Source organism: Pithys albifrons, chromosome 10, assembly GCF_047495875.1.
Source record: "Pithys albifrons albifrons isolate INPA30051 chromosome 10, PitAlb_v1, whole genome shotgun sequence".
Taxonomy (NCBI): domain Eukaryota; kingdom Metazoa; phylum Chordata; class Aves; order Passeriformes; family Thamnophilidae; genus Pithys; species Pithys albifrons.
The window spans coordinates 11,048,928-11,074,911 of NC_092467.1; the positions used below are offsets into that span (position 1 = coordinate 11,048,928).

Here is a 25,984-nt window from a genome sequence, read left to right on the forward strand (position 1 = left end):
GGCTGGAAATACAGCAACCCTCAGGATCATTTTGGGGTGAGCTCTGCCACTCTTCCTCAAACAAAATTACAGGGATTTCAAACAAGCAGTTCAGTTTAAGAAAATTGTACTGGACCGACATGCAGCACTCTTGCTGCTGCTCCCCTGTCTGTGCCCTTACTAACCATTCACACATGGTCAACAGAGTGATGTTGAGGGAGCAAGAAATACACACATACACATATACAAACATACATATGTATATTTATGTACATATATTTGCCACATGGGCTGGAAAAAATTAAGCACTACAGCAGTGCCATGGTCAGATTGTAAAGGACAGATCCTAAACTGGTGTAAAGTGACATGGCTGCAGTGCTGCCAGTGAAGCTACACTGATTTCCATCAGCTGAACAACTGGCCTCAGAGGTTTATTGAATGTGTTGCTGCAGAAAGCTGTGGCTCCAAATACATTTTGGAATGTTTAAATACAATTTCATTTTGTATGCTATACCTAATACTTATCAATACCTTTCAATAGTTTTTCTTTTTGGTTTTATTGCAAAATGACAAAGTCTGAGAGGTAATTGTAACAGACTTCTTTGAAGTCTAGCTGTAATTCATCCAAAGATTTGGAAGGCAACTTTGGAGTATAGGGCAACATCTGGTAAATATGTTTGCCTCCTTATATGAAGCAAAATTAAAACCAGTCACGGCCAGGAGTGGCTTATACTGGCATTAGAACTGTTGAGAATGATTAGAAAGCATGTTTTTTTTCTTTTTTTTCTTTATTTTTTTTTTTTGCTGCTGACCACAATATTCCATGCTAATCATGGCTCTGTGCCATTTTGATACACAGGGTCTAGATATATGCCATATTTAAAAGACTGGCAGGTTTCTTAAAAGGCAGAGTGGGGGAGACTTGTGGTAAAGGATAACATAAGAAATGCTGGTGTCTTTCTGAAGAAAAGTTGCTGCCAAGTATTTAATTGACAAGAGGCAATATTTTTCTCTACATATACAAAATAACAAACAGATGTTGACTCATTTTGATCAACATCCAGATGTTGTGACCCAGAGGTTAATATTGACCAAGGTGATGCTAGTCATCTCATCAAACAGACCAGGTTGATGATATATGTGTATGTTTATAAATAGACAGAAATGTAACAAAGTAATTATAAACATGAAATACCTTTTGGAAGAGTGATGCTTCTTTCTAATGCTGCAATTGTGGAATCCTCATTCCAGCAGGAATTTTCTTTTTATCCTCATGAAAAAATGTCTCAGTTTCTGGTACCAGCTTACAGAGAAGATAGAAGTTAAATTGACTTAATTCCTCAAAACACCTATTTCAGCAAGTATTTATTTCTACACAGAAGAGCTTTAATAAGTAGATGTAGATATATAGGTAATCTTATTAATAGAAATAAACTAATTCAAATTTTATTACAGAATTGTCTGTTTAGGAATATGTATGGTATTTATTCCCGTTACTAAATAATATGACTATACCCCATAGTAGTGCAGTGTGGTTATTAAGGGTCTGTTGGGCCTTCATGGTCAGTCACTACTTTCATTGGGGTTTTTAATGTAGTCATAAAAAAATAGTTGTGCTGCAGGCAGAAAGTTGGCCTATGAGATCTCACTATGGGAGTTTTACTGCACGACAGAGGACCGAATCTTTAGCTATGCCAGCATTTTAAAAAAAGCTTGGTTTATTCTTTCTATGAATTTGATATATTAAAAATAGCTCTTGAAATTTTTTAGGCAGGAAGTCTATAATATTAAGGACAAGATCACAAAACTTAACAGAGTAAAAATAGAAACACTTTGTTGTTTTTTAATGAGATGATTCATCAGAATAAAATACAGTTTTGGCTACATATTTTGTATCCTTACAAGTCTGAAAATCATTACTGAAAATAAGGAGTAAGGGAGAGAGACAGATGGTTTTGGTTTAATCTTTTTAATTGATAAGCACGAAGAAAAAAAATGGCAGCTTACTTGATGCAGGATTGTTTTTCCCCTATGACACCACAGCACTATGGGCACTCACAGGACTTAGCAGGATTCGTAACTGCATGCAAGATGAGGTATATGTGCATATCTTGACCCCCCAGAACCAATAAAAACATCTGGCAGAGAACTGGGGAGCCCATGCAGTATCACATAGATATCCTATTTGAGGGGTTTGATAAGCAGCTTGCTTCAGTTGGAATCTGCAAAAAGTATCACAAAATTCCAGAATTACATTAACTTCCATGGTCATCAGAGGATCAAAGCAGATAGGTTCTGTCTAAAATGATCTTTCTGAGGACCAATGTCCTTGTTTAACCACTAGAAAACACAGCATTACACTGTGCATGATAAAGGAGAAAAACATGCCCAATAATATAATGTCCAGCCTTGTACTGAGGCTTAATGTTACGACCATAGAAGTGAACATGAATTTTGAATAGAAGCTATTTACAGTGGATCAAGTCTTTATTCATCCATAAATAGAGGCACATCTTACTACCATACATAAATATTACTAGAAGTGATTACTTGATTATTGCATTGCCCCACTTGTTGTTTAGCCCTAACTGTTTTCTCTCCCTTCTTTTTTTTTCTTTTTTTCCTCCTGTATCATTACTCTCAAGAGTACATTCCAGGCCGGTTTGGATCTGAGGACTACTCAGGCTATGCTGCTTTTTCTGTTGATGCTCCTCAGAATGAGAACTTCATCATATCAATGTTTGTCCGAACACGGAAATCTTCTGGCTTGCTACTGGCTTTGAGGAACAGTACTAACCTCTACATAAGAGTCTATTTGGAAGGTGGGAAACTCACAATGTCAGCTCTAAATTCCATTAAGTTATTAGGGAAATACTCCGTGAATGATGGAAACTTTTACTTAATAACATTAAAAATAGAACCAAGTAAGATGGAATTGTTCCAGTCCTCTCACTACCTGGGCTTTATATCTACTCCACTACTAACCATCCAAAGTAAGGACATTCTTTACATTGGAGGACTACCAGATAACAAAGAAACTGATAGAAATGGCAGGTATTTCAAAGGCTGTATCCAAGATGTAAGAGTGAATAACCAGCCACTGGAATTCTTTCCCATCACCAATCCACTGAATTCTCTTATCAACAGAACTCTGATTAATGTCACTCAAGGCTGCACTGGTGACAACCTTTGCAAGGTAAGAATGATGTTTTTCAGAGCATTTTCACAGACTTATAAAGGGAAATTTAATTTTTTTGTGCATTTCCACATGTTACTTTATAATGACATCTTAGAAAAACAAGTAAAAATGCTAGAGAGAGCAGATTTGGTTGAGTTATGCTACATATGATGAATAACAGCAGCAAAATGTATTTGCATAGGGAAGAATTAAACTATTTTAAGATTGAAGGACTGTTTTTCACCAATTATTGAACATGCTGTGCTGCCACAGTACTGGCCTTTATCAGTTTCCATCTGAAATAAAGAGAGAACTCCTTTTTTGTCAAACAGTCCCCCAACCCTAGAGTTGGGAGGCCACCAACCTTTATTCATACTTAGGTTATCTCTTCTCTTTCCCCATAGTCCAACCCTTGCCACAACGGTGGTGTGTGCTATTCAATCTGGGATGACTTCACTTGCACGTGCCCCCCCAACACAGTGGGGAAGGCATGCGAGGAAGTCAAGTGGTGTGAGCTTGGGCCCTGTCCTCATGAAGCACAATGCCAGCTGGTGCACCAAGGATTCGAATGTAGGTACATTTCAGTTATTCCAATCATCTTTGGAGATCAGCAACATTTTCATCAGCATTTCCTTGAAAATAAATACTCGCTGCCTTTAAAGTTCATTCAAATGTTATTTCTCTAGGTAAATAATTAAGTCAATTTAAAGTGAGGTTAATGGGAAGAGTCTGCCTTACCAAACCCAGGAATTCTCAATCAGACACCCTGACTCAGACACCAGTGTTTACAGGACCTTTGATTTTGACTTACTCAGCAGAACTTGTCGAGGTTGCAGAACAGATCAATACATTGCCAGAATGTGAGTGTAGCCCTCATACTTCCACTGCAAATAGATAAGAGGGTGTCCAGCACTGGATACCCTCTTATCTATTTCAGTATGTTCTCCATCCTCCCGAAAAGACAAGATATATAACATACATTACATCATTTGATTACCTTAAATCTTCAATAGCTTTGAAGAGAATCACCTTAACGCAAGGAGAACAGTTATTCAATTAGTGTCTTCATGGGAAGCACCTGCATGCCAAGCAGTCTACTGGGAAACTGATGGGCTTTAGATCATTAGCCATTGTCCATCTCTCTTTGCTTCTTCACTTTCCTTCTCCTTCCCACTCTGGAGTGGAATTAAAAAAAAACAAGTAAGGATCTTGAACAAATATTTTTTCTTTTTGCTAATCCAAGAAAGGCCTAATGAAGCTGTGAAGGAAAATAAACACACACTCAATCTAATTGAAGCTGTTAGAATGGCTGAATCATAGAAATGAGATGGTTGGTCAACAAAAGACTTCTATCATAGGCAGACCAATATGATGCTATTTTTATGGAGATTGTTAGAATCAGCATTGTAGAACTTGTTAAAATTTTTAACTGAAATTAAAATAGTTGCACCTTCTCTCACAGACATATTTAATGATAACATCAAAATACATTATCTCATAAAATTTACTATTGCATATTATGGTAGAAAAATGAAAAGTATCTGAACTGTTTCCTTCTGCTAAACTCAAGGTCATTTACACTTGGAATATCTCAAGGTCATCACCTTAAGACTTCTGTGCTGGTTTATGTGGCAACAGTAGGGAGTTTCCCTATTAGATATTCAGAAATTCCTGCACTACAGAGCTGCATTTGTAACTAATTGTCTTCTTAGCTACAGGATGAACTTGTTGTTCTTCAGCAGAGGGTAATAAAAGCTTTCCTGGCCAGATAGTTCTCTGCCAGCCTGGTGTCTTCTGCTATGGATACCATTTTAAGCCAAGGCAGCAAAAGAGCTGTATTCCAGGGGCTGTGGCCATAGTTCCACCTAGATGGCTATGATTAGCAAGCCCTTTTGGAAGACATGCGCTCTGTAAAAGAGAACAAAACATTACACAACACTCCATAAAAGAGAACGAAACATTACACGAAGCTGATGTGGGGAACATTAAGTAACAGCAAAACTGTATGCCCAGTGGCACAGCTGAAAGTAAAAGCACATCGAGGCAGCTTGCTGTGCTCAGGACTTTGTGAGAGTTCTACAGGGGTAATTTAGTTTTATGAGCTTAAAAAAAACCTCAGCAGCTTTGTGAGACATTTAAAAAAATCAGAAATACTTTGGAAAAAACTCTGATTTTTAGTATGATTTCCACTGAAGAAACTTTTTCTATGAGAAAGACATTATATTTGATGCACCAGGAAATGTACTTACACCTCTGCCACCTGAGTATCAGGATATACAGTCAATAACTTCATATTTGGACTCCCAGGGGTTCTTTTTCTCAAGATTTACTAAGCCCAGAGATAGTTCAGAAACCCTCCTTATCTCATTGCTAGGATCTTTCAAAGCTAATTTTTTCTGAAGTACAGACAGAAGACATTCCTTCCTGTCCCTCCTCCCTGTCTATAATCCTCATAAATCTCAGAACGTGTAAATTTACAGCCCAGTGAGTTAGTGCATTTTAGTAGAAACCATGCTAATGAATGATGTCAAATACCTTTGTGAAGATGTCCATAAAACTGCCACAATGTAGGCCATCAATTTTCACTCACAGCAGTGCAAGCTGAGTGCTGCTGCCCTCCCAGTCCCATCAGCACAGGCTCACTGTGCAGGGCTGTGGCAGAGCCCACACACCAGGAGAAGCTGGCTTTAAATGTGATAGCCTCGACTCTTACATGGATTTTGAAGGGGCTTTTCCTCAGCTATCTTCAATTAAATTCATCCTTTTGCCTCAGTGAGAGCAAATTGAGATCCAACCGAATCCTTTCTAAAACATCTTAAGAAACATCTGAGAAAAAAAGAATCAAAAAGAAATGTTCACCTGGTCCAGATCTGTCATGGGGAATAACTGTACCTAGAGAAGAGACATAAAATGACAAGTATATGTCTTCTTTTGCAATATAGAGATGACATTGATGTAGAATTGTATATTAGAGCGTTAACTTAAGGTGATGCAAACCAGCACACTTTTGATGGCAGTATAGCCAATGCTGGCACTGTCTCGTAATTTCCATAGCCATAATGGGCAGACAGGGATAACTGAAACACTGGTGGAATTTGATTGTTCTTCAGCAAACTCAAAAGGCCTTGCATGGCAAGGAGCATGGGGCACTGGAGAGATATTGTTCCACATGTATTGTTTTAAAGTTGGCCTGGTGTCTCAATGATTATCTTTGCACAGGTCTTGCTAACGCAGTGTTTAGTGGCCGGAGCAGTGCGATATTTTACAGGAGCAACGGAAAAATCAGCAGAGACCTCACCAATATCGTATTTGGCTTTCGAACCAGGGACACTGATGTGATACTGCTGTATGCGGAGAAGGAGCCCGAGTTTGTTATCATCAGCATTCACAACTCCAAGTTACTTTTTCAATTACAAAGTGGCAACAGCTTTTACAGGCTGACCCTTGCTAGTTCAGTGCCTGTCAGTGATGGGAAATGGCATCAAGTTACGGTCTCCATGGTAGAGCCCCTGTCCCAGTCCTCTAGATGGCACATGGATATAGATGACAAGAAAGACACTGCAACTAGCACAGCTGCTGCAGGAACCCTCAACTTTTTAAGAGAAGAGACAGACATCTATGTGGCTGACAAGGCTTTTGACAGTCTGGATGGCCTGCGAGGATGTATGAGCACCATAGACATCAGTGGTATTTATCTGTCATACTTCGAAAATGCTGACATCCCTACTAAAAAACCTCAAGTGGAGCAATTTCTCAAAATATCTGCAAACCCTGCTCATACTGGCTGTTTGCAGGTAGATGTCTGCAGCTCAGATCCCTGTATGCATGAGGGGATATGTGAAGACTTATATACTTCCTACCACTGCATATGTCCTGACGGATGGACCGGCACCCATTGTGAAGTCAACATTGATGAATGCTCTTCAAATCCCTGCATTCATGGAAACTGCACCGATGGGATCACCTCTTATGAGTGCAGTTGTGAACCTGGTTACACAGGGGAAAATTGTGAAGAGGACATAGACAACTGCCTTGGCCACCAGTGTGCAAATGGGGCCACTTGTGTTGATGGGATTGATGGATACTCCTGCCTGTGTGCTGCTAACTTCACTGGAAGATTTTGCAGGTACTGTAAACAAAGGTAATCCACATGATTTTGTCAAGTCTCTTCTGAAGGATTATTACATCACTGATGTCTCCATTTTAAATACAGGTATTATGCATGTATCTATATATTAGTCGTGGCTGCAGAGTGGATGCGTAAGGACTGCAGTACAGAAAGCTGCATGGATCAATTAGATGTGGACTGAGGCAGTGAAGAGCTGGCAGCTCAGGAAAGAAGTGATGAGGCAAGGGAAGAGGGAGCAAGGCTGTTGTTCTGCTGCCAGCTTTGGTCTTACGAGCTCTCTAATGAAAGGATTACAAGTTTTTCAGAGCTTGAAAATATGTTTTACATCTTTTTTAGAAAAAAATATTTTAAGGTTTTTAAATCCCTAAAACTATAATTTTATTAGAGTGGTAGAGCTCTAGAACTATAAAAAAAGAAATTCAGAGTTGGCAAGTAAGAGAAAACAACAACAGAAGGGCTGGTAAAGAGGTCTTTTCCCCCCTACCCACAGCAACTTTGCTAGGTGGATCTTCTTATCTCAGCTTGTTCTCAGACCAGCTTCCCTGGTGGCTGCAAACACCACAGAGCCCACTTCTTCCACTGCTTCTGACACTTCTCACATGCCTGTTTTCTATTCCTCTCAGACTTCTCTGGAAAGGCTGCAGGGTCTTCCCTGGCCGCTCCTCCCTTTCATTGCCCTTCTCTGTACACCATAAACTTCTCCCCTTTAAGCATGTCCCATTGCTCCCAGAGAAGGCAAAACCCTGTCCAGGTATCACATAGAGCTACGTCAGTAATGTAAGTAGAATGATGCTAAATTCATCAACTTAAAAAAAGTTAAGCAAAACATGGTCTGTGACTGTAAAATCTGCTGTCACTCCTTTGGACAATACCCCTGCCACTAAGAGCAATGCTTGCCTGCGTCAGCTGAGAGACCATGAGACATCCAGAAACAAAGGAAAGTGCAAATAACTGCCGTTGCTTTCTTCTTTACCTAGATATAGAAGATTACCATATACAGTTTGCGGGAACGAAGAGAGAAACCTCACATGCTTCAACTACGGCAACTGCACTGACCTTGGTGGCGAGCTGACATGTGTGTGCCTGCCAGGATTTATTGGAGAACGGTGAGATGCTTTGCCCTGCAGATCTTTGTGGAGCAATTCTTCCAAAAGCTGTTCGAAAAGAGTCCAGAGGGTAACAGCCACAGGGGTTTTGCCTCCTGCAGAAAGACAGACAAGGCAGCTGTTTAAATGCAGCAGTTCCTTGTTTAGTGACTTTGAGGCTCTGAAATAAAGTGGTTTTACTTAGACAAAGGTCACAAATGAATGCAGCAAGATTCAGCCCTATGTAGCACCAGTAACTCCAGTGCAAGGTATTATTTATCCAACAGCACTGTACACTTGCTTTTCTGTGCCATTTTGTCTTTGGTGACAGATTTTTGTATGACAAGGTAGAATGTTATCCTACCATAGGTGGGGACACATAAACACACATACTCTGCTCAGGTATATAAATTATCTACATACACTGTCACACACACGACAATTAAATGCCACCCTGACCCTGATCCCATCAGATCTCTGAAGATGAGCAGGGTGAGGCCCAGTTAGTACTTGGATAGGAGACCTCCTGGCAATAGTGGGGGCTGTAGGTTCTAGTCCAGAGGACTTCACTGTCACCGTCCAAGCTCGCTCGGCCGTGGCAGATGAACCGTAGGAGTTAAATGGTGGGGACAGTTCTGCACACGCTGTGCCTCACCTAAAAAATCAACTGTGCAGGCTCGAAGGACACACCCACGTGGGGAGAGCCCTTCCCAAAGCTTTGTTCGAAGCTGAGCGATGACACTGTCACATGAACATGCAAAGCTGTTTCATTTTCACACGTATGTTGTTCTGAGTATACAATCTGCTCTATGACACGGATGGGATGAGGTGACATACCTAGTGGTATTGCAGCTCATTACTTTCTTACCGAATGCTGAAGTATGAAAACAGAATTATTTTTGGAAGACGTTAAGAAACATTTTTTACATTACTGTTTAGTCTGAAACAAAGGGACATTCCTTACAGTGAAATTAGTATCTTCTTATAGCATACCATGGCAATTCACACTTAGCAGCTAATAATGATGCACGAACAACCCTGGAGCAGGGAGGGCTGACACCCTCAGGGCATTAGGTGCTGTAGGAAAGTATTGTCCGAGTCACACTGTGCTCCAAACAGGCAAGCACATCTTTTTGATAAGAAAGGAAATACCGTACATGCTCACAGTGAAACTAGCATTACATCAGAGTATAACAGCCAAAGGTGCAACAGGACCAAGCTATAACACAGACAGGTTTTCAACGAAAGGTTTTCATTCTCTCAAAAACCTATGAGCCCACTGATTTTGTGAAATGAAAATTCCCACCTACTCAATGCACGGTGCAGTTGGCAGACACGTCTGTGCTGCGCTGTTAACAGCCAGGTTGTCTGTGTCCCACCTCCTAACATTCAACAGAGGTGAAAAAATAAAATGAAATGAAATTTTATAAAGTAAAAGCATATTCATAGACACTTCTTCACTGTGTATATTTCTGGGGACTTTAAGGTAGAAGGAAATTACTTTCTCCTTCTTCCTTCCCCTGCCAGGCAACTTGCTAACTACAGCTTTGGGAATGAGCGTTCCTTACATCCATACCATGGATGGCAATAATCTCTATTTTATGGTTCCCAGGATTCTCATATTGAACGCAGCCTTGTACCAAGCGAGCCACATGCTAACTGGCTCTGGCAGTGAGGCATTCCTCTCCAGTGTCTGAAACAGACTATTTGTCCTCTTTTCCTGCAGGCTGCCAGACCATAAACCAGTAGTACCTCCATGCTTGGAGGTCTTAGTGTATCAAATGAGAAAACTTCACCCCTAACAGCAGTTGGAAAGGGAAATGTGAAAATATTACTCTTCATAAAAGGAAATATAGCTGTCTCTTATATTTCATTCAGTTCAGGCTGGGATATTCAAAATTATCCAAAGGGAGTCAGGTTTTTAAGTATTCAGTTGGATTCAAGTGCCTGATTCCCTGGTAGATTTGAGGGGTTGTTGAGGTTTTATTTGTGTAAGTAAGTTCACAGCTATACAATTTTTATATATTGGATTAGTACTTTAGCTCTTTGAAGTATCTGAATATAATTTACTATTTAAGGAAACAACTGAAAAATTTTTAGAAATTAATAAAGTAAAAGTGTTTAATATAAATTAAAAACTTCCCTGATTGAACAAAGAAATTCCTTATAATTCAGAGGGAGTTTCTCATGTTATTCTTCAAGAATAAACCTGCATTTTTATCTGGAAAAATTAGGATTAGCTATTAGCATTACTTCATGAAAAGGAACAGGGAATTAAAAGGGAGAATTTGCAGAGCACAAAATCACTAAATCATTAGTAGCTTTCAGTCAATTTTACACATTCCTCATTACCCTTCCATTAGTTGCCTTCAGAAGTTATGAGAACTCAAATTTCCTTTATCATCAGAACTAACTCAAAAACATGTAATTGTACATATTAAGGACGCATCTCAGACTGGATAGGAGGTTGTGCTGGGATCTACTGATAGTCTAAATGGAGGGGAAAAAATAAAAGAGAAAAAAGAGTGAGTATTTCCAGGAACACTCAGCTGGGAAAAGCACACATTTGTTTACCTTATATCCAGATTACTGAGAAGGAAAACATGCCCTCAGCTTTCTGGAATAAGGAGAAGGATAAGCAAGCTGTCAGCAGGACTTGCACCAGAGTTAACTCTAAAATCATACACAAGCTTTTATCACACATTGCTAAGCACCATTAACCATGAAATGCTTTACAGAGATGAAATTGCCTGCTTAACTATCTGTGTTTGAAAATAATACAGGAAGTTCAGGATTTGAGTGTGGCTAATAAGGTAGTTAATAAAATCATAAACAAGTGTGGAAATATGCCCCAGAGCATCTTTCTCTCCCTTTCCCCAAAAGCTTCTGAATTAAAAAATGTGCCTGCCGGACACATTCGATTCGTGATTTCAGAGGCTTAGTGTTTGCAGTCTTTCCTCCAGGTGTGAAAAGGACATTGATGAGTGCAGCTCTGACCCGTGTCTGAACGGGGGCCTCTGCCAGAACCTACTCAACAAGTTCCACTGCCTGTGCGACGTGAACTATGCTGGGGACCGCTGTGAGATAGATGTAAGCGACCTCTCCTTTTTTGTCTCTTTATTGTTGTGGCAGAATCTCTTTCAGCTTCTCTCCTATCTTATTCTACGAATGGATGATGAGCCAGCAGTCGAGTGGGGTGATCAGGAAGACTACTAAGCGGTTTTTAAACTTTTGTCTTTTACTGCAGCAGAAGATGCCTTGATCAAATAATTTAGCAAAGCAATACAAATATTGGAGTTTTAAAACTTGTTTTATATTTCTTTGAATGGTTTTCTATTACTTACTTACTTTTAGAACAAACGCTAGCAGATGTTAAAAAGTGTTTCATCCCACCTTCACTGGAGCATTTCACTGCATAGACACTGCCAGGGGGTGACAGTGGGACACACCAACAGGCAATACACATTAAGAAGAACTGTCAGATTTACTGATGGTGGCATTCAAACCCTATTTGTCCTGGGTTCAGAGAGTGACAAAGATCCACTGCTTTGAATAAGGCTAATTTTACATTAAATCTTACAGATGGTCACTATCTTTATGTCACGTACCATGTTCATTGCTGTTTCTTTGGCAGTTAGGTCTCATACCTGTGAAATCATGTAGGGTATTTTTGGATAACTTGATAATGGTTTGGATTAGCAATGGACAACATGCTGAGGAGGCTTCCACATCTGTTTGAATGAGTGGCAATCCTGTGCTGATACCACTAATCCTGATCCTCTGCTCCAGCAGCCTGTACACCTCCAATATGTTATATTGAGAGAAAATACAACCATCTTAATCTTTTCAAGAAAGGCCCAGTAAGTACCTCAGATTAAAAAACCATAGATTTGTTGTTTGTTTAAAGATTTCTGCACCTTTAAGTAAAACTGTGTTATTGATTGATCAGACAAAAATTACAGGATTTTGAGGAACCAAACAAGGTAATTTAGTTGATTGGATGTCCATGAATTCTTAAAAGAAGGAAAATAAGTAACCTGAAAATTATGAACACAGGAGATTTAACGAAAATAGCAAAATATCTGTGTAGCTGCCTTTGAGAGTGCAGACACAACTGAAACATACTGTGAAATTCAAAATAATAGCAAAAAGTGAGTTTGGGGGGGGGTTAACAATTCTTTAAGGCAAAAAAAAAATTACGGTGAAACCATTTATTTGGGCATTCATTATCATATTTGCATAGATTCTGTACTCCTCTTACTCATTTGAATAATGTCCTTGAGTGAGAATACAAAAAAATAAGCATGTCTAAGGCAGTGTTTTATTACTAAGGAAGTGTATAGGTGAGATGTGAAGGTTTTCATTTTGCCACAGCAGGATATAACAAAAGCCCCTACAAGGAGATCAAGCTTCTGTATTTTATTTTCCACTTTTCGTAAATGTCCCAAAGGCTGTTATTTTTCTGAATACCATTCAGCACAATTGCAGCAACATTTGTATTATTAAAAAGCCTACTCCTATTTTTGGGGTAGGAAAAAAAGTTAGCAAACTTGTATATTTGTGAGAAAAGACGTGATTCATCCTGTGCTATGTGACATATTCCTGTTTCAAGCATCTGCCTTAGTATGAAAACTAAGCACAATATATTTACTTATAGAAATTATATTCAAGGATAATTTCTTTACTGTCTTTATGATACCCAAACAGTGATTGGGCAATTTTCTTGTTAATCACTTATTAAAAATATATATGTATATATATAAATTTGTATACATATAAAAATAACATTTTAGCAAAAATACCCCTTTCCTCTTTGTAAGCAATCAATAAACACTAGATAGGAATGCATGTTCCAGCCCTGGAGATGAAATTAATGTAGCAGTGTCAGAAACAAAACTGTATATTCTATCAGACTTAGGCCTTAGTTATCTTACTTAACTGGAAATCACATGTAATATGGGAAATTATAGAACACCAGCAAAGAGAAAATAATCAAAACAAACTGCATTTTGGATACTTATTTTCCCAATGAAAAAACAGTTTTGGAAATTTGCTTTTTACTCCAGATAAAATAATGGGTCAAACCTACAAACATTTAGGTTGCCTTTTTAATTTTTCTTTCTTTTTTTTTTTCTTTTAGAAATCAATTTTTATGTGTGAAATGTTTGCATTTGGTTTCCAAATATCAACAACAAAACAAAATGAAAACATTCACTTTTTTTAGTGTTCTCCATTTTCTTTCATATGGAGAAATTTAAAACAATAGCATATTATGATGGGAAATTTATTCCAAACTGTAGCTTTCATTTAATCATAGCTAAAAACATTACTCAGTTAAGTATAACTGAAATGAAAAATGAAAAATTTAAACACAAATAATTTTAAATTAAAGCTCTCATATTTCAGAATGTTAACTAAAGGCAAAGAAATAAGAAAATTTAAAAATTTGAATGAAAATGATTGCTGCTACTAACTTACTAAAATTAAAGAAAATTAAAATTAAGAAAATCACAATAAATTTTGTTTTGTTTTTTTTTCTCACTGGGTTTAATTAAGCTTCCAGATAAGTAAATTGAACTGTTACGTACTTTATACAATACAAACTACATGACACATCATATTAAGCAAAAATTTTTCCTAGTATTAATGGTAAAGGTAGAAATGACACACATAACAGTGCATCTGACCCTTTATAGCTATATGCATAATGTGAAAAATAAGGAACACCTTTGTAAAGAGAATCCAAACTCTTTCTAATCAATACTAGAAACTTGAAGTAAGTGTACAGTTAACATTAAACACAGGTTTTATATGAATTTACAGCAATATGGAAGTTATTAATTTAGACTACAGTACCAGAATTCACTCTCTCTTTTATTGAATACACTCACCTGTAAATGAATTCTTTTCTTCCTCTAATGCCTTGTCATCATGAAATGTCCCCGACCTCAGAAATGTTGCTCCTTTCCTCTTTGTACTTCTGTATCCTCAACCACATTACGCACGTGTACATAACTTTCCTACCTTTATACACAAAATAAACCTTCTGCCTTTGTCTCTTTACGTCTGCTCCTCATTTTCTGCTGCTCACTCTGGTCATTTGCTTTCAGTGTGCCACATCTTCTGAACACTTGCACGTTATAGGAACACACACAAAGACTGAGGCTGACTTGTCCCAGTGTGTTCTCCAGCAGTCTGGGCACTGCGGGGATAGGCAGGTCCTTCCCAAAAAAGTTTTCCAGCCACCCGACCCACACCAGCAGCAGGGCTCTGCCACCCCAAGGCCATCACCTCTGCCATGTAGCTCTTGGTACCTTACAGAGCACAACTAAATTAGAAAGCGCCCAGACCAACAACTCAAGGGGGAAGGGATTTTATCCATGTGGCTTAAAGCAACTCTTAGCGCTTGGCTCCTCCTTAGGTACAGTCCATACTGAGAAAACTGATGGTGTTACAAGGTGTTTGTCTTTGTTCCCCAATTTTTAATGGGTCATACCTTTTCGCTGAGCTATATCACAGCCTGTAGGCTGGACCTGTCAAACTCACAGTTCTTCCAACACAAACAATGGACTTGATATTTTCAGTTTTAAAAGCTAAAAATAAATAAACAAAATCCAGATCAATTTAAATAAGTTTCTTACCTTTTTTTCCCCAAGAGATGCAGGTGTCAGACAACTAAAGGGAACCAGTTATAGAAGCAAACTTTAAAAAATAGCTGGATCAATATTGACAATAAGCACTCATCCTTTTGTGAATCCATCCAATTGCTAAGGTTTTTTAGAATTCAAAGCATTGAAAAGACCGTTATTCATATTTAATATTAAAGCATAACAGCAAGATCTTCATACATTTCCAATGTCGTAACTGTATTGCAAATCTTCTGATAGTTGATTTTTTTTTTTTAGAACACAAACTCCCTGTTGAGTTAATGCTTCTGTGAAAATCTCAGTATTCATAAAACAAAAAACCCCCAAACAAACAATCACTCCTACCACTTTGGGCATTGAGAAGAGCTTTGGAAACCATTATCTCAGTGTACTCAGAATTAGAGGAGGGATACCAAACATGCAAATGAAAGAAAGCAAAAAACCAAGATCATGATTTTTGGAGGTATGGCTTGTGATGCTCAGTACTGGTATTATCTGCAAGGGATCCCTTTATGATACTACGATTCAAACTGTTTTTCAAATGCCAGGTACTGTCATTCAGAAAGCTGGATAATGAGAAGTAACAGTGTTTGGGCTTGAGGCAGAATTAAGATTTCTAAAAAGGGGAAAGACAGCAGTGATGGAAGGGAGAGCAAAGGGATTTGCATCAGCTGTGGAATGAATGAAAGCATGTTCTTTACTCTGTTTGGCAAATACACAAGAGGTATTCCCCTGAGAAAGTATAGACAGGGAATGACAGATCTGCTTTATTGACCATCATTCTACTTCTGGCCCTTACAAAACCAGGCTCTGACTGACCCTCCTCTGCAGGTACAACTTGAACTCTGCCACTGGTATCTTATCACAACTTTAACTACGACGAGCCCATGTGTTTGTGTCTTTGAAAATATCCTTGATGATGTATGCCTATTTAGATTCTCCTACCCCCAAGGTTACTGAAGAAATTAGATCCAATCATTTACTCAGTGCATGTGACTTGAGCACATTGGTGAACCTAAAAATAGGAAAAAAATCTGCTTCAAACTAGCAGTGATTAAATAAGGTTTCTTTCATTGCAAATATTTTTCCTGTCCTGGCAGCCAAAAGTTAAGCCAAGAGGGCACTTTACTTGTATCTATTAACATTTAGAACTTGAATATACATATTTATATCTGGAGTTAGTAATTCTCCCTAAAAATAAGGAAACACTTGTTTGCAATAAATTATTCAAAATTACTACTTCAAGAACCACAAAGCCTGGTCCTAAGAACTATAACCGTAAAAAGGCAACAAAAACCCCTTCAACAAATCTTTTTTTTGTGTTACTGAGATTACTATTACTTGAAATAGATCTCCAGAAAGTAAAAAGAACCCAAAACCCAGGGTTTTGTTCATTTTACTTTGTGTTTGAAGAGTGCCCTGAGGCCCCATTAGACTCAGGAGCACATCCTGCAGTGCTGTGTTCTGCTGGTGCTGGCAAATTTGAAATTGTTTCCTGAACATGGTCATCAGCAGCCCCTTTGGGACAGCACTTCCTCACAAAGCACACCCTCTCCTATTGTACGTGTGAATATACATGAGACTTGAAAGCGGTGGTGGATTTCATGTCCCAGAATTGAAGTTCTCCTTAGTTCACAGAGCTGCACCACTGTTGCCTTCACATACTCTTCCAGCTGGTACCCATCCATCCTCCTGGGCACAAGGACAAGCATCATGCACCAGAGGTTACGATTCACATTTAATGTCATTAAAAATACACTGATAAGCATGTAAAGTATGTTCAATATTGAATCTAAATTCTAAAACTCTCTCAGGCTTCCATAGCACAGACACATGGAATTTTGATTGAATCTGCTCTACAGCGATTAGTTAATGTATTCATTAACTGGAAGGGTTAGTAATATGAACGCAGCAAATGATACTTAATTACAATAATTAATGCCTGGTGATTCATGAATAATGCATTTCATAGCTATTTACATATTCATACTTATGAGGCTATTAATAGATAATTATCATTTGAGTAAAAGATGTGGACATCAGAAACGCAACAACTACAGTTTATCCCCAATCTCACCATGGCTTTACCTGTATGTCTTGCTCTACATACCTCTATCTTGTACCTTATACACAGAAATATTAAGTGTTTTAGTTTCAAGACTACAGAGAAATCTAATGGCAAATACAATCATGCAAGTTAGTTCCCATACTGCACCAGTTCTGAGCCAGTACTCCCATCAGCTTGTCTTGAGATTGCAAAAAACTGAAAGCACTCTGTTCTCTTTGTCATCAGTAGAGATTTATTCTCTTCCTGAATTTATCCTCTTTCCTACTGCAGATGGTTAGAACACTTTCATACTTCAGAGTTTGTTAATTTGTGAAATTTGGGTAGCAATACTGGAAAGAATAGGAAAATTGGAAAATTAGGGTAGCAATATTGGAAACATCTTCAAAGAGAACAATTCTGCCCTAGATGGCTGGTATTTATGCTCCACACACACACTTCAGCCTCCATGTAAGCAGAGAAGTTGCTAGACCTCCCAAGTTTAGAGAAGACTTTAAGAGCGATAGATGGACAAAAACACAACACAGAACTAAAAAAAACCTCCAACATTAATATAAAAATACAGTTTAAGGTAATATGATATTTTTTATTCTTATCCTAAGCTTGAATGCTCAATGTTACAACAGTAAGACAGTAATATTCAGCTGCCAGACTCAGGAGTGTGAGAAAAAGGAAGAAGTAAAGCTGTGCCGCCACCCTGATTTTCAGAAAAGTCACTCCTTCTGCACTTCCAGAGCACCAGATGAGGAGCTGTGGGTGCCCCAGCTCACTGAAAAGCTTATTCCACCTGCCAAAACCTGCAGAGGGTGAGCAGAGGGTGTTCCCATACATGGAGGTCAGCTCCAGTTTTTCCTCATGTAGTGGGGTTGACCGAGGACTCCAGGCAGAAACATAGGGGCAAGCTACTGGGGAGCATCAAGCTGATGTCTTGGTAAATGAGAATGTTTCTACTGCCTTTCATTTTTTCCAGAGCTCTTGCAGCCTGTTTAAAAAGACCAGTGTATACAGTATATTTTCCAACATTTATCCATTTTTTCTGAAATTCCCCGTCCTGTATAGCTATTTCCACTGCGGTTGAGGTACTTTCCTCACAATAATATAACCTCATGAACTCAGAGGTATTTAAACCACTCATGAGCATGCTCTAACACACTGAAGTCAGAAGTGCTTGAGGACCTGTGGAGAGAAGACTGAACCCCAGTTCAAAACTGATACCCTCAACTTCTAGCACCCATGGTCAGCATAGCCAGCCCATGCACATCCTGCTGGCATTCCTTCCCAAACGAGGACCAAACCTTGGGATAGCAGAACTATCAATGATCAGAAGTCAACTCTCTCCTGTCAGCTTTCCTGACATTCTGAAGACCTAGATGGAGCGTAGACTGGGGAAAGGAAATAGTCTGGGCCATGTAACTTACACCCTGTGAGGCTGCTGCTGGAAGCAAAAAGGTTATTTCCTGGTACTTCTGAGTCACTCTCTGTATTACTTCACTTTGAGAAAACCCTCATCATGGCAACTACTTGGAGAAAAGGATTGCACAGCACAGATACATTTATTACAGTGTAATGATAGGCTATTGAAATAAGATTATTTCATTGCCTGAAGTAAATTTTTAATCTTTTTATTAGCTTGGCAGAGTCAGTGTAACTGAACTGGTAAAGAGCTGGAGTTTATTTGGTTTCATGTCATTCGTGTGGTTGTAGATCACCCATCACGGCCGAATAGTTACCATTGATTGCAGGAGCCAGGGAAAGCTCAGCTTTATTCCTGTGCTGGGGTCAAATGTGGGGTAGGAAGAAACATCTTTAGATTTGTAAAATAAGCAGCTCTGCTCTGGAAGTCATTGGAAATGTCCCAATGCCATTTTTACAGTTGTTTTTCAGAGCAGAACAATGCCTTAATAGCCTCTGCTATTTTCTATTATTCTGTATCCAAAACACAGGATTTAACTAAAACTTCTAAAAGAATATTCCAAGAAACACATTTAACGTGTGTCACAAAATAAGGTACAAAAACATTAGGATGCAAAGACAATAAGGTTATCTGATGTGTCTTAGCTGGGAAAGACAAGAAAGCTCTTCACACGGCCAGGATTACTGCATGCATCAGTGAAAAGCACTTGAATATTTAATGTGCATGGTAAATATGGGCAGAAAAGGGAGCCCAGATGACATACGACAGCATAACCCTCTGCAGTACAGGAATCAGCCCAAGTACAGTATTCACAGAACATGTTTAGTATTCAAACACATTTTGTCTGTACACCATCCTTTCTGCTGCAATGGCATTGTCTTCCTTTTTCTCACCCTCTGATGTTTTCCCTGAAGACTCACATTCACATCACATGGGCATTTACTTCAGTCATTGCTCACTTTATAAGACATTCATGCACTCCATGCATTGTTCAGATACTAAATTTTATGTCCTTTTTTTCCTCATATGGCTCATGAGACTTAATGTTCTCTTCTCTTTTATCTTTGTTTCTCTCTTCAAATAATACAGCACTGAGGGAAGTTATTCTGAAAATTGCCTTAGAATAATTAAATTATAAATATAAAAATATACTCTACTTTGTTTTTTAAAAAGCAGGAACAAATACTTTTGTCTTGCAGTTATCTCTGTAGAAAAAAAGTAACTCTGATCTTGTCCTAAACACTATCCAAACATGAATGAACATTTTGGAAATTCTGGTATTTACTTTGCTTCTTAAAATACAACTGATGAGAAAATTACTTTGCTGCAAGTATTGAAAAAAATCTTTATTTGTATTTTGGCATCTGTTTTCCACTGAAAATGGAAACAAACCTATGTTCACTGGTAATTTTTAAACTTATTTTTTAAAAAAATATGGATATTTTAAAAAATATGCATATATAAAACAAATATAGATACTGAGGGAAACAAGCCCATAAATCTGTTTTAATTCCATAAATTACAAGTAGCTAAATTGGCCAAAAGTTTCTAAAGAAAAGAAAATCCCAACCTCCCTTTCAATCTGAAATATACAATTAGGGCTTTCACTTGAGTATTTATAAAGGAAAAAGGAACTGGGCCCAAGTTAAGGAGTCTATAATGGAAAAGGCAACTTGCCTCATAGTGTGTCTGTGGTAGCAGTTGTGTCTTAGGATTCAATGTTTGTCCTCTTCACTAAACTGACAGAACTGAAACATGGGTGTGAGGCTTTACAGGGACTTCGTCATCAGTTTAGGACCAATGGGGCTTCAAAGCAGCTTACTAACCACTATTACGTTAGAAAAAACAAAAATTATTCTCACCTTAGTAGGGTGCCAGATAAAAGGTAATTATGGAGATTGCCCAGGTACAACAGATGAAGCACTTCAGAAACTCTACCCACACTTACTCAGCTGTCTGGATGGGAACCATGGGCTGTGACTTGGACCACTACTTTATTCAGGCAGTGATAATGCTAAAGCTCCATAATTACTGACATCTTTGCTCAGCATAACAAATACATTTTATAGGGTAGAGCTAATGCCTTGGAAACTAGTCACGTGCTTAAGATTACTATAAAATGTCCATGAACTATGATGTTCCAAATAAAACAAGGCGGACATGTTAATCTGCCTAAATATCTCTTTATAAACTCTGCTTGTAAAGTATATTCTTCTGCAGACTATTTTTCAGTCCTTGACATGAGAATCCATTCCTAATAATGTTTGAAAAAAAAATTACACACATTACTAAGTTTATAGAATATTTTCCACTTGAAAGAAATAAAAAGAATTCCTGCTCCTGAGGATCTGAAAAATATGTTGATTTCAAAAGACTGAGAACATTTATGTGTTTTGATTCAGAGAGCCATTTAAATGAGGCAGAGCTTGTTATACAAATATCTGAGCTTTCTACCGATCTAACTGTGTAGCAAATACAACAGTCCTTAAATTTATTCAAACAATATGTGGTAGAACAGATTATTCACTTTTCAAGAAGAATAAGAGCACTGAAGTAAAAAACCTGATACTGCTGTAATTCAAAGGACAAGGAAATCAGCAGTTTTACAAGTCTTTGAAATTATTTAGAGCAAACAGAGTTTGCACCACTGCAGGCAGCTTTGGTTGTTGTAGTGATTCTGATGACTCTCAAGCACATTAATAGTTTGGGGTCTTATTTTTCCATTACAAAAATAAATGGGAATATTTCTCTTTCTGTCTGGCATAGCAGTGGGAACACTCACACACTGGGCTTTTCTTCCAAAAGGGACAGGACCCTTGGCACTCTCTTCTCCAAGCAGTAATCATTTGTAGGTGAAATTAAAGGTGCAGTTGCTTCTCTGATCATCCTGTAACAAGATTTTTTTTCTCCTCTGTTGGCTTTTTGCCAGTTATCTAGGAAAAGGATACATGGTCTGAACACAGTTAGCCTGGCTGTCACCTGGGAGCAGCTAATCCTGGAACACAAAAAAACTCCAAACAAACAAAAAACCCCACCAAAACAAGCCAAAACAGAAACCAACCAAAACCAACCCCCAAACCCCAGAAAAAACCCAAATCTGCTCCCAGTTAAAATCAGTGAGGAACTGGAGACCAGGCACTGGGAGAGCCTGTCAACATCACATCTTCTGCATGATTTATTTCAGTTTGTATTCAAAAAGCCTAACAGTTAGTCCTCTAATCTAGGCTGACTACTCTGTCTGTGAAATGGCAGTGTAGGAATACAACTCCTTCAAAGAGTTTTTACAGTGAGGTAACTGATACCCTTTTTTATCCTAAAGCCTACAATTTTGTGAACCGATCGGCATGTTGCACATAGAGCCAGGCAAGACACCTGCTGTGTCTCATGGAAAATTCCATTTGGTCTTTTCCTATTCTATTGTTTCCTCTAATCAAACACAAAACTCATTCAGGCCAAAAGAAAATGCTTGGTTTCCATACATATGAAAATAACACATTCTTCATGGTACACCTGAACCCACTAGCAAAAAGTTGTGTCTTCTGTCATTTTCTACATGTTTGGAAGTTACAATTTCCATTCAAAATTTTCCCCATACTTTCAATAAGTGATATTGTCAGGGAACCTCTGCTGACGATCTGTCTGGGGAAGCCAGAGATGAGGCCCAAAAAGCCCCTCAGGCTGTCAGTGTTGCCTATCATTTCTGGAAACCATCAAAAAAGGTGGCTCTGAAGGAGATCCTGGAGGCACAAAGTGACACTGAGGGAATTGGAACTACACACGTGGGAAAATTAAAATAAAATGGATTTGTAAAAATCAAACAGATGGGGACAGTACTGAACACATGAGCTATATCTTAACACAGTAAGGATGACTTCATTATTTTAAGTGAATGCTTGTGGCACATCTGCAAGGTACAAAAGTGTTATTATCTTGGTTTTCACTAGGAACTGGACAGAGAGTGAGCTAGATCACAATCTACCCCAGGATAATTTAACCAGAACATTTTAAAATACTAAAGCATTATTGGTATAACCTGCTGGTAAGTAATAGTCTCCAGAAGAGTGATGTTCTCTAGAAGGAGTAGGCATGGAAGCTGTATTTCTGCTCAGTACTCAGCTACACACCCTCCCTTGGGGGAGCACTCAGATCTGATGCACAGGCTGGGCAGAGTGCAACTGGCCTGAACCCAGAACCCTGCAAAAACTTATTTCACCTCAAGAAAGTTTTGAGTAGAAAATAGTTTTTCTCATCCTCTCCCAAAACTACTGAGGAAGGAGGAAGCAGAAGTGTTCTTCCAGGAGAAAACACTAATGTATGACACTTCTGCCAGAATGAAAAATAACTTGCTTTATTTCATGGTTACCTTACTGATACTGAAATACATATGAGATTGAGAATATAAGTATCAAGCAGAAGAGTTACTTGGAGCCATAAAGAAGCATCTTGGAAATCCTTGATTAACTTATTATTTGAATTAAATGGCTTATTTGTGATACAGAAAGTAAAGACAGCCAACAAGCAAAGTGTCAGGTCTGTGAGACTTCAGAATGGAATTTTACAGAGGATGAACTATCTCCAAACAGTGCAACATAACCACAGCCAGGTACTTTAACAAAGTGGGTCATTGTTGGTTCAAGGCAGTTACAGGTAATGCGACTGATGGAGTCACATCCTTTCAATACCTGAGAATATTTAAAATCAAAGCAAGGCCCTTCAGCAGTCTTTAGTCTGTAATAGTCTGTAATAGTTGAACCCTCAGGCAAAGAGGACTGAGGACTGCACTCAAGGGTATTTGCCTGAAAGGAATGACTGACTGGCCAGTCTGGGAAAAAGGATCTGTCTTGGTACTCAGGCAATGAATAACAACAGGTCAGCTTATGTGGAAATGCGAGTTTAGACAAACACCATAAGCCTCTAGTAGGTACATATGAGTGATTTATTACCAGTGTAAGTGCAATATTCTTGCCGTTTAAACAGAGAATGCCATAATTCACCCCAAAAAAGAAATGTCATACAGTAAAATTGTTGGATTGGAACTGCTCCATGAAAGACTACCTGTCAGGCTCAAGTTTTCTTGCTCAGGGCTTCATGCCTCAGTGTACCAGAAACTGTACAAACACAAGCACTGCAGGGACTGGAGAACACACCTTAAGCCATACCTTGCTAGTTCTCCTTGTCAGTGGGAGTGATAGAGCCTGGTCTGGGATGCACTGCCTTGGTGTGACAGACCATGGGTATTGTGCAGGCAGTGTTTTGGCAAAAGGAAGAGATTAAATTCAATTACCATTTCCACCATGGGTTGCTTACCTGATCATTAGCTAATTGTGTCTCCATTTCATGCTTCATTTCCCCCTCTGACAAAAAGCCTGCTTTAAAGGGGTTCTCCAAACTTAAAACTGCTATTTAAGAAATAAGGCACCAAGGATGGAGCTGAGAGGAAGAACAGCTTAGGCTGCCTGTTCAACAGTGGAGAACTCCAGTATCTTAGATAGGCAGAATCAGGAATACTTTACACCTGCAGATAAAAGTGGACTTTGACCTGACCCCATGCACTGTAGAAAATTCTACTTTCAGTCTGTATTGAGGAGATCAAAATTAATAATCTGGTTAGAAAGAGGGTGAGTTGGCCTCATGGTCAATATGCCTTGCCTTGGAGGACCAGAGATAAATTCAGTGAGCTGACTCAGCAGATTTCTTTCCTATCCCAAGAAGCACAATCTTCAAGAAAATCTTCTGAAAGTGTAGGCATTCTTCTTTAAAGAAAGACATTGACAAGGCTGCCATTTTTTCCCAGCATATTAGAGTAAAACTCTCTAGTCTGAGGTACAATGTATTTTCTGTTAGTTATCTTTAGGTGGCAGTAAGGTAAAAGCATGGAGTAGAAATTTAAGAGAAATCTCTAGTGCATTTTTAGAGAACTTTTTATCATGTACTGTGCTGGATATACCATAGAAAGAGATTTAAATACTTGCATCTTCAGCAGATAACCAAAAAATAATTATTAGAGTTGACTTCATCCAGTTCACACTAAGATGCCAACATGCTGAATGCCAGCAATATTAATACAATGACTAGATATCATATTAGGTATGCAGTACTTGATCCAAGAATACCGGAGGACAGTGGTAAAGTTCATAGGTAGAGACAAACACATATGATCCTATCAATAAAATGGAAGTACACTAAAACCCCAACCAACCAGACAAAAAAACCAAAAAAACACAACAACAACAACAACAAAAAAAACTCAAGAAAAAATAACTCCACCAACAAAGAAAAGGCCTAGATCAAGTTGAAACAGGGTTTCAGTGAATAATTATTAACATGGAAATTTAAATTTTTTTCATTTACTTTTTTGCTGTATGCATGTCTAACAAAGTCTTTCCTGAAGGCAAACCACAGTGATGTTGTCTCTAACCAACTTCCTACTACAAAAAAAAGCTAGTAGGATAAAAACACACTCAAAATTTTTATCGAGGAATATAATTAGCTAAGTAATGTGACAGTGTCACATAGTGTGCTAAGGCAAGTATTATGTAGCCAATAAAGGTCTATCTTATACCATGAATATTTACAGTTGGAAGCACGAGATGGCTGCAATCGAAGTGCTGCACCCAGCAAAGGCTGGATGCTGACTTGATACCTTGTTGTCTGACAGTGTGAAACAGCCAAATAGCTGCTTACTTCATCACCACTTGACAGCATAATATTAATGCTAGGTAGCAACACATGGCTGTTTTGCAGGAGCTTAGCACCAAATGCAGAGAAGAATTTCATGTAACAGTTTTGAGATTGTAGGCTTTGCTTTTTAGCAGAGAAGTAGGGATGGAAAGTGTCTGGCAGTTACAAAATCAGACAGGAATCATAATGATCTCTGCTATATCATACACTGCTGACTCACCTAGTACACATTACAGAGACACAGCAGTTTCATATTCCCACAGAAAGTGGAGGGAGACAGGGCTGAGTTTCAGCACAGGTTGTACCTGTGCAAGAGAACCTCAAGCTGGTGGCAAAAGGACCAGACCCCGCTACAATTTTGTCACAGTCAGAAATCACAGCCCACAGAAGGTGGCTGCACCTGTATGCGGTGCTGATCTTTGATGGGTACTTGGTGCTGTTCTCAAAGATCTGATTACAGAAATAAAAAAAAAAATCTGCCTCTAAAAATCACTAATTAAGAAAGAGATCTTTAGTCTCAACTGTTGTGTGCTGAAAAGTGCAGTTTTGAGCAATTCCAGGTTGTCCACAATTCAGTTTGTGCAAACTTGATTAAAGTTAATTGAGACTAATAATTCAAAACACAGGAGAATAATGCCTGGTGAAAACGGTGCACATGGAAACAGTAGGAAAACCAAGATGCAGGTGTTCCCTCAGATGGACTTTGGGCTTCCAGATTGCAAATACTGCAGCAAAATTCCACACCCCCGCTCCCCGGCTTACACAGAAAATATTGGAATCTAGAATGACAGATAAAATTTACATGC

At 38.6% G+C, this 25,984-nt stretch overlaps 1 protein-coding gene across 2 annotated transcripts in view; it reads left to right on the forward strand.

The window, feature by feature from the left end:
- Positions 1-25,984, forward strand: part of CRB1 (crumbs cell polarity complex component 1) — a 97,907-nt gene that overhangs the window by 62,421 nt on the left and 9,502 nt on the right. For both annotated transcript variants that reach the window (XM_071565606.1, XM_071565607.1), the window contains exons 7-11: positions 2,625-3,175; positions 3,562-3,727; positions 6,377-7,283; positions 8,264-8,392; positions 11,335-11,461. In XM_071565606.1, the coding sequence (XP_071421707.1) occupies positions 2,625-3,175; positions 3,562-3,727; positions 6,377-7,283; positions 8,264-8,392; positions 11,335-11,461 (1,880 nt within the window). The remainder of the gene's footprint in view (positions 1-2,624; positions 3,176-3,561; positions 3,728-6,376; positions 7,284-8,263; positions 8,393-11,334; positions 11,462-25,984) is intronic.